The sequence below is a fragment of the Zootoca vivipara genome, chromosome 17 (assembly GCF_963506605.1).
Source record: "Zootoca vivipara chromosome 17, rZooViv1.1, whole genome shotgun sequence".
NCBI lineage: Eukaryota > Metazoa > Chordata > Lepidosauria > Squamata > Lacertidae > Zootoca > Zootoca vivipara.
The window spans coordinates 40,794,558-40,804,597 of record NC_083292.1 but is presented as its reverse complement, the minus strand read 5'-3'; the positions used below and the strand labels follow the sequence as shown (position 1 = coordinate 40,804,597).

Below are 10,040 nucleotides of genomic sequence, written 5' to 3'. Positions count from 1 at the left end.
TTTCCATTACATTGGTTACATAGCAAACAAATATCCCGACTTGCCTCCAGAGGAGGAAAGGTTCATTTGGGCTGATCAGGTTTTAAAAAATGATTCAAATTCAGGGCTTACACAACTGACATCAGGGCTTACACACTGACATCAGCAGAAGTCACATAAATATTTTCCAAAGTACGAAACTTAAACAGACTGACAAATACTCAGCTTTTTTCCACACAAGCTATTATAACAACAATTACGGATTACTGTTCTGGAAGTGCAATAAGTAGACAGTTCCTTCTGTTGATTAAAAAAATAACAGAAAGGTTTTGATCCAGACAGTTTTAGTAGTTTAGCCTATTTCACTTGAACATAAATACTATTATGAGTCTGGATCCAGCCCAGTATCTCACATACATTATCTTTTGTCTAGATATTGAGAAGTCAATTAAACATAAATATTGTACATCAATGAGACTATTCTATGTTTCATTTCTTTCAGTCTATTCTAATTATGAGTAAGTCTAGATCCAAACTGCAGTTCACATTGCATTTTATCTACAGTAAATAAACAATATAGAATGCAACAGTAACATAGGTCTCAGTCCAATAAATTACAGCATAATTTAGCCCATGTGTATTCTCATACCTATGACAAACTTAGTTGGTCTCTAAGGTGCTACTGGAAGGAATTTTTTTTATTTTGTTAAAACCAATACACTTTCTTTTCTTTATAATTATTTTTATTAAGGATTTTCTTGGGTTACAAAGGTAGTGCAGTGTCTCATGCATCATTTTTACACATCAATATTACTTGTTGAGAAATTATGAGGAAGGGGGGAAAGAGGTGAGTGGGATGGGGAGTTGGGTGTGGTGGATTGTCAATGTTTCTATATCAAGAAATACACTTTCCCTTAGTATAAAAGGCCATAGGAATGAGTTATTTCCCCCTGGCTTAATTCCTGTCACTTACACATTGCTAATTTAAAAAGAACTGGCGCCAAATAATTTAGAACATTTCATTGTTTTGTTCTTCTTAGCTGTTCCTTGTTGTTCAACTCAGGTCTCAACACAATGATATAAAGCTTTGGAGAAAAGATACAACTCAGTAACCCAGCACTGGAGGCCAAGATGGAGAAAATCTCCACGGCAACCATATATTTCCCCCTTGTGCTGAGATAGGTTGGGACAAAGGTCAACCAAACGCTGCAAAAGACCAGCATACTGAAGGTGATAAACTTGGCTTCATTGAAACTATCAGGCAACTTACGGGCTAAGAAAGCAACACAGAAGCTGACAGTGGCAAGCAAACCCATGAAACCCAAGACACAATAAAACATGGTGACTGAGCCCTCATTACATTCTAGTATAATTTCTTCAACAACTGAGTGCATGTTGAAATCTGGGAATGGGGTGGAGGTTGAGAGCCACACCGTACAAATAGTGGTTTGAATCAGGGAGGAGCCAAGAACAATGGAAACAGCCAGTCTCTTCCCCAACCATTTCCTCATTCTGGATCCAGGCATGGTGGCCATGAAAGCTAGAACTACAATGGTGGTCTTGGCCAGAACACAAGACACAGCTACCGTGAAGATAATGCCAAAAGCAGTTTGTCGGAGAAGGCATGTCAGCGTTTTGGGTTGGCCAATGAACAGCAAAGCACAAAGGAAGGAGAGCAGGAGGAAAATGAGGAGAGTGTAGGTGAGATTCCGGTTGTTGGCTTTGACAATGGGAGTGTCCTGGTGCTTAACAAAGATGCCAAGCACTAAAGCTGCAATGAATGTAAAGGAAAGAGCCAATATTGCCAAAGTCATCCCCAAAGCTTCTTCGTAAGACAGGAAAGTTATGACTTTTGGAATGCATGAATCCTGGGCATGATTTGGATACTGATCCTCTGGACATTGCAAACAGTCGTCCATGTCTGGAAAAGAAAACATAAGGTTTGAAATAGGGAATCCCTGTTTACAGTGGAATAATCAAGGATAAAGAAATAATAATAATCACTAAGCAGATACTTGGGGAAGCCAATATTAATTTTACAAAACGTAGAAAGATGGATGCTAGGTAGATGTATGACAAACCTATCTCTGTCTTTCTTATGCAATTATATATACAGGATACTGTACTCAGAGATAGGAGGCTTGGAAGCTAGTTGTGGATTCCACTCAGAAGGGGATACTATCCCTGGAAATTTAATCCGATTCTGAAAAAGGCGGGGGGGGGGGGCTATAATCACTTTGTAATTTCCACATCATAATGAATGGAAGAGGTATGGAACTTCTTTTCTGAATCAGAATTCAGTCTCAGACCTCTGTAGTAGCAACTTTGTTACTACCTCTACGTATAATAATGCCAATTTAATTTCCCAGAAGGTGGAAGAAGCAACAAGGGGATCTTGTATCTTGGACCTGGTTGATGAAGTAGAAGTACTAAGTAACTTGGGAGGAAGTGATCATCTCCTCCTGGGTTTCATGATATATAGGCAATGGAAGGCTGAGTGCAGTGAGACCTGCACTCTGGACTTTAAGAAAGCCTATTTCAAAAAGTTTAAGGAGCTACTTTTTGAGAGCCCATGGTCAGAAATACTCAAAGAGAGAGAAAGGAGTCCAAGATGGATGAGAGTTTCTTAAAGGTGAAATGTCCAAGATGGATGAGAGTTTCTTAAAGGTGAAATGTTTCTTAAAGGTGAAATGTTGAAGGCCAATGGGGTTGCAGTGGGATATAAATAACACACACATACAACAGCTTTGTATTTGTAAGTCCAGGTTACAAATCAGTCAGGCTGAATGAGATGGGGAGGTTGATGAAATAAGGAAATGTATTTTGTGTACAAAATATGCAAATTTGGTGCATTTCAGATTACCCATGCAACCATGACCTAGTAGCTGGTATTGAATAATAATAATAATAATAATAATAATAATAATAATAATAATAATAGTAATAGTAATAGTAATTCACAAACAAGACCACAACATATAAAATAAAACAAAAAACAATAACCCAATAAAAAAGAAAACCAAATGAGCCACATTGTAAAAGGGTGTTGGATGACAATAAGATCAACCAAAGGCCTGGTTAAAAAGGAACACTTTTGCCTGGCGCCTACAGGTGTATAACGAAGGTGCCAGGTAAACTTCCCTGGGGAGAGCATTCCAAAGATGGGGAGCCACTGCAGAGAAGGCCCGTTCTCGTGTTACTACCCTCCGGACCTCTCGAGGAGGCGGCACATGAAGGAGGGCCTTGGAAGATGATCTCAGGGTCCAGGTAGGTTCATATGGGAAGAGGCGGTCCTTGAGGTATTGCGGTCCTGAGCCATTTAAGGCTTTAATAGGTCAAAACCAACACTTTGAATTGGGCCCGGAAAATAACTGGTACCCAGTGCAGTTGGACCAGGATCAGTGTAATATGCTCAAACCGTCTTCCTCCGGTGAGCAACCTGGCTGCTGAATTCTGCACTAGTTGAAGTTTCCGAACCATCTTCAGAGGCAGCTCTAAGTATAACATATTGCAGTAATCTAACCTAGAGGTTACCAGAGCATAGACAACAGTAGTTGGGCTATCCCTGTCCAGATAGGGGCGTAGCTGGGCCACCAGATGAAGCTGGGTCACTTTGCACTACCCATGTAAAGTAAAATTAAATAACACACCATGTGCAAAGGATAGTTAAACATATTGAGATTAAGTCATTTGTGAAAGTTTTCCATTATACTACTTACCCTTCTGGTTTGAGATCTTCCCTTCTGGACAGGGAAGGCAATCATAGCAGCAGAATGGCTCCCCTTCCTTCTTGGTTCTACTATAACCCAAATGGCATTTGTCATTACAAAGAGAGAGGGGCAGTGCCTGTACATAAAATCATAGAAACATATACGCTATAAACATGACTTGGTTTCCCCAGACTGACTCCAACATCTGCATCCCTTAGAACAGGTGTGGGGGACCTTCAGGTCTTGGCAATGCTTGCTGGGAATATGGGTGTTGCAGTTCAGAAAAATCTGGAGGGCTGAAGGTTCCCCATTCTTGCCTTAGGGGAAGGGCTATAGCTCAACAGTAGAATACTGTATATGTTTTACATACAGAAGCATCTCCAGTTAGAGTTCAGAAAGACCTTAGTCTTGAACCCCAGAGACCAGTTGCCAGTCAGTGTCGACAGTACTGAGCTAGATGGGTCAATTGTCTGGTTACAAAGCAGCTTCCTATGTTGCTATGCATATTAAATGGAACGTAAGAGAAGCAGTGTCTAGAAACATCTTATTATATCATGATTAAACTTATTTATTTCATTTATCACTTTGATACAAAACCAATTGAAGGCATCTTACAATATACAGAATAAAGTAAAAATGCAAGAATAGCACAGGAGGGTAAAAACACAACGAACAACAAAGCACTAAATATCATCATGCACTAGTACTCATAGAGAACTATGTATGTCATGTGTGGTCCATGCAATTAGGACAACTGTATGAGCAGAGTCTTCTTTGCACCAAGTCCCTATAAACAGATAGCAAGATGCATATGTAAACAAACATGTTCACATCTGCCACCCAACATGCAAACATGGGGGACATGATTAGCAATAGCACAGTTAGGTTTGTGGCATGCTCCAAAGGGTGTGAGCCTACCTGCCAGTGTGTAAATGAAGGCGCAAAGGAAGATGACTACAGACAGATGTATTGCCATGACACTTTTTAGACAGAGCCCACCAAAAGGTGCCTAAACCGTACCTGGTTGAATCTGCTGGGCCACACAATTGCATCCTCATGAATGGTGAACTGTTTGCCCGAGCGGGCCTGAGGGTCTATCCTGCCAACTCTTACTTGAAGAATAGACTGGTTTGCAAATGTCACCCAGTTCATTATATCAAATGCAGACTCCAGTTCTCCATTTTGGTTGAAATAAACTTTTTCCCCAGCACTATTATTAAAGATGCTACTTCTCACCAAGTGGCTGAGCTAAATTCGGGAGGGGGGAAAAGGATGGGAATAGAAGGGTAATTAATAACTATATAGGTAAAGTTAAGTGGGGTGTAGCGCTCATCTCGCTTCAGGCTGAAGGAGCTGGTGTTTGTCTACAGACAGCTTTCTGGGTCATGTGGCCAGGAGGACTAAATCACTTCTGGCACAACGGGACACCGTTACAGAAGCCAGAGCGCATGGAAACACTGTTCACCTTCCCACCACAGCAGTACCTATTTATCTATTTGCACAGGCATGCTTTCGAACTGCCAGGTTGGCAGAAACTGGGACAGAACAATGGGAGCTCACCCCATCGCACAGACTCAAAATGGCGACCTTTTGATTGGCAAGCCCCCCCCCCCAAAAGAAGGGTAATTAATAACTGTGGATTCTTCCTTTTTTATTATTTCCAAGGGTACGGTGAGCATTCCTGCATTATTGCGCTCCTGATATTACCTTCCACACCTGTTGATTCCAAAACTTCAGCCACCCTCCATCCATGATTGTTCTGAATTTGAACTGAGATGAATGCGCGTCATGCAAGGCATGTGCCACAGCATAGACTGCATTGTAGATGCTGTAGCTATGGCCAGTCATGCTCGTGTGAAAAATAGACCCCGGAAGAGTCTCCAGCTTCTCCTCCCCAGTGCAGATATTGCCATCCTGCATATTTCCCTCAGAATCAGGGAAATAACACTCAAATGCCTTTTCCCAGTATACCTTCATAAAGCCATCTTCTTTTTCCAAGATGGCATTTCTCGTCTGAAAAAATTCCTGGAATCCCAAGACCTCCTCTGAGTGAATTGCGAAGGATAGAGCACCATGGAGGAAATCAATGTCCTGATCTCCTTGAAAGGGAAGTGATGTGAAATCCATCTGGATTGTCATGATCCAAACTTTCCCTTTAGCCTTCATTGGTATATCTTCATATTTTGACATGTCAGGAAATGCTCTCAAAAGTGGCATGGTATCAATTTCACCATGAATGAGCAACACATTGACAGTACTTCTCATGGCAATATTAAATGTCTTGAGCCCATCTGTAACCATGTCTGTAAAACCACTAGAATAAGTAATTGTTGGAAATCTTTCTATGAAATCAAAGCAGATTCCTCTCAGGATAAATTTTGGAACCACGCTCTGTATAAACCTGTCTCCATTCTCGTCATTCACAGTCAACACACCAGTCCATGTCCACCTGAAATGTAGCAATAACTTGAGAATCCCTTCATACTGATGGTCTATATTTGGGAACATTTGTTGGTAGAAAGCAGCTTCAGTTTTCATTTTTCCCACTGGAGCAGAGCCGTAGATGAGCTAAATGAAAGGTAGGAAATGAGGAGATGAGATACTTTTTAAAAAGAGTGTAGTGGTTTACTTTTCAACTTATACTGGCAGCAGTCAGAATCCAACCTAGATTTCGGATTTCTTACTGTTGTTGTTGAGTGACCTGGGAGCTTATCAGTTTTTCTCACGCTTAAGAGAAAGTGTTGGAATTCAAAGGTACAAATATGCTGACCAATTCTCTAAACCAGAGCTTTCCAAACTTTTCATGTTGGTGACACACTTTTTAGAGATGCATCATTTCATGACACAGTAATTCAATTTTACTAGCAAACCGGAGGTTAAACTAGCCCTTTTCCAGCCCTGGGGGGAGTGTGGGGAGCATTCGTGCGACACAGCGACACACTAACGTGTTGTGGCACACAGTTTGGAAAGCTCTGCTCTAAGCCGACTATCCTAGCAAAGGAATTCACTTTGTCCTCACTTGTGAAACTATAGTAGCAGAAAGTATATACTGAAAGAGGGTTGGGCCAGCCTACACAAAGAACTGTGCGCATTTGCCTTTCATGGTAGTGCCATGTCTTACATTGCACTGGCATAGCAGGGCTTCCACCATATTCTGTGGTTGGATTAGAACTCCCATCATCTATGAGCCCTGACCACGCTGTCTGGGGCTGATGAAATTTGGATTTCCATAACACCCATAGGACACCACACTGGTATATTGACTGTAGTCCCTCAGCCAGTTTACTTCAAGCATAGATCAGCACAATTAGACACAAGTATTTGCTGGAGGAGACTCTTGAGAGTTCCATGGACTGCAAGAAGATCAAACCTATCCATTCTGAAGGAAATCAGCCCTGAGTGCTCCCTGGAAGGACAGATCCTGAAGCTGAGGCTCCAATACTTTGGCCACCTCATGAGAAGAGAAGACTCCCTGGGAAAGACCCTGATGTTGGGAAAGATTGAGGGCACAAGGAGAAGGGCAGAAGGAGAAGGGGACGACAGAGAACGAGATGGTTGGACAGTGTTCTTGAAGCTACGAACATGAGTCTGACCAAACTGCGGGAGGCAGTGGAAGACAGGAGTGCCTGGAGTGCTCTGGTCCATGGGGTCACGAAGAGTCGGACACGACTAAACAACAAAATTTATATTAAGATATCTGTCCAGCTCTTCACCATTTATTTCCATGGCAGTAATCATATATTAAGCAATAATAACATCATAATATCATATATTAAGCAATAATAACACAGCGACAGTTGTAAAGGTACAGCTGATCTATCAGAACTTGCAAAGTGCCGTGCCTTTGCCTCAAAAGAAGACCCAATGAGATCTGCTCTGGGAGAATTTTACCTGTGGAATCTTGTAGATGCTGAGTATAGTTGCCATGTGGAGACAGACTTCAGAGTTAGAGCCTCCAATGACGGCTACGGGATTATTCTGGAGGTCACACTTGTAGTTGGGGATGTATCTGCCATATGTAGAGAGCAGTTCCAAGGAGGCACGATAGGTCCAGCTTGGACTGAACTGGCTGTTATAGATGTGGAAGCCCAGGGTGAGGTTGGGTAAGATTTGGGGGTTTACATTGATCTCCTTTACAGCAAATACTAATGCCAGGATATGTTGGTAGAGCTGTGTCATGATCCTGAAATGATAGTTATGTACATGCTGTGCCACAGTGCTTTTCCTTCTGGATGGGACATCTGCTAAGCTTCAGTTGAGCTAATATATTTTACAGATCAATCTATCTCAGTCTAGGGAAATCTGGAGGGACATTAGCACACACAGATTCCAGCCCTAAACTGGGGAACTAAGCCTTTAAAAAAGAGTTGAATCCCAATGGAGTATGGAATAGATCTCCACCTGCCCCAGCACTGCCATGTACCTGGGACATCTCCCCTTTTGGGGTCTTACCCTGGCCTTGTATGAGCCAGGTGAGCTCCAATTTAGCTCGAATGGGGACCTTACATCAATATATATCTGTCTGATCTGGGATGAGGGGTTTCAGCTGGCTGAACCCTGGCTGATCCACCTTGCAGATCCCGGCTTTGAATTGCTCCTTGAGCTGCTGAGGGAAATAGGCTTGGAATGTTAGAATCATGGCTGCCACATCTAAAAGGATAAAATGATTAATGTGGCTTAGCTACAGGTATGATGCAATTATTTGACAAAGGCAGGGAAAGTTGAGCTGCCATTCTTCTCCCATTCACTGGATCTAACGCTGATCTATGGGCCTGGCTCTTCCAGGGAAAATATAATAAATATGTGATACCAGAGGGTTTTAGAAAACAAATCTTACACCATGTCATCAAAGAGGTCATTAGAAGGACATGTTTGGAAGTCTATTGAGTTGAAGAATATGTAGATCTGAGACATAATACCAGCAATGACGAGGTCTCCTGGCTGGTAGGACTTGTGAAGAATAGGAAGGGGATTACTGACGCTGCATTTAATATTAGGAATCTTGCATGTCACCTGAGGCAAAAGCACTGATAGCCATAGTACAGACCCAACTATCTTGCATGAAATAATTCTTCTTGTACATAAATTCTCCCATCCCCACATTATCCTTCGCTGAGTCCTGTACTAAAGCCTGCGCAGCCTGACTTAAGTAGACACTAGGGGCTGATCTGTGGCTCAGGTGGTGCAGGATAAAGTCTCTGTTATCAGACTGACCAAGCGCTGGCTATCTCGTCATACCTTGGAAATGTACAAGGGATATTAGTAGCGCCCTCCTATTTTCATTAATAATAATGCAGCTCACATTTGCAAGTCCCTTTATATGGGGAGTAGTGTCTTCTATTCGTAATTTAATAATTACAGGGGGGATAATCATATTATGATGGTTTACAGGCACTTAGATGTGATTGCAGCAATCATCCAGTTTATGTCACCACCTAGTTGTGTTATGGAAATTAATGGTCCCAGATGATGAAATTTGTAGCAAGAAACTAGAGGGATGTAACTATAGTAGTTAGGGGCAGATGATGTTTATATTCTCAACTTTGCACAATCAGGGACCATTAAGAAAATAATATGCTAGATGCATTAGACTTGAAAGTGAATTTGGGCTGCCTGCTCTGTGCAGGTCTCACTGGTCTTCATGAACAGAGAGAATGAGTGTATTTTGTGGGTATTTTCCAGGGTTCAAAAGTAGCAGAAAAGTTTCAAAAGATCCCCTATTTATGATAGGATGTTTGAAACCCCCTTGAAAAAAATATTGGGTGTGGAGGGCGTTTAATATCCTTGAGAACCAGCCCTAAGTTTGTATTCTCTCAGTCCTGACTTCTATTCATTTGTAATGAGGCACCTAGAGAGCAAGGATCAACTCAGCAACCCAACAGACTCTCCACCTCTTCCCATGCCAGAGGTTGCCCACCTTATGAGGTCTGCCAGAGACTATTCATTGCCTGCCCAGTGATGCACTGAAGAAACTTCCAAGCTTACTTAGGAAGAGTTTGACTTCTTCAACCCAGGCCTGGTGGAAGGCTCTGCCACAAGAGATCAGGGCCCTGCGGGATTGGACATCTTTCTGCAGGGCCTGCAAGACGTTGTCCTGCCAGGTGTTCGGTCAGGGCTCCCCTTTTCTTTTTGTATAAGAATTGATATGAAAGAGGCCTCCCAGCATTCTCACAGCCCCATATAAGATCAGCACAAACAGTTGGGCCAATGAGCACTTACAGTTCCCAACCCACACCCTGCAGAAAGCCGTCTAATTAGACTTCAAATTGATTTTGACGTGTTTTTAGGAGGAAATTTAATTATTGTTTGATTTTATACTAATGTTACAGCTGTCCATGGAGGCGCAGGTCA

The 10,040-nt window shown here is 42.1% G+C and overlaps 1 protein-coding gene across 1 annotated transcript; it reads right to left on the bottom strand.

Moving 5' to 3' along the window:
• Window positions 1–998: 998 nt before the first annotated feature.
• On the bottom strand, window positions 999–9,063 carry LOC118078004 (vomeronasal type-2 receptor 26-like). Its single transcript, XM_035101720.2, has 7 exons — window positions 9,049–9,063; window positions 8,527–8,702; window positions 7,581–7,758; window positions 5,397–6,257; window positions 4,710–4,937; window positions 3,699–3,825; window positions 999–1,900 (listed from the first exon to the last, which is right to left on the bottom strand). Exons 1-7 carry the CDS (start codon window positions 9,061–9,063, stop codon window positions 999–1,001), a joined length of 2,487 nt encoding a protein of 828 aa, XP_034957611.2.
• Between the last annotated feature and the right edge of the window lie 977 nt (window positions 9,064–10,040).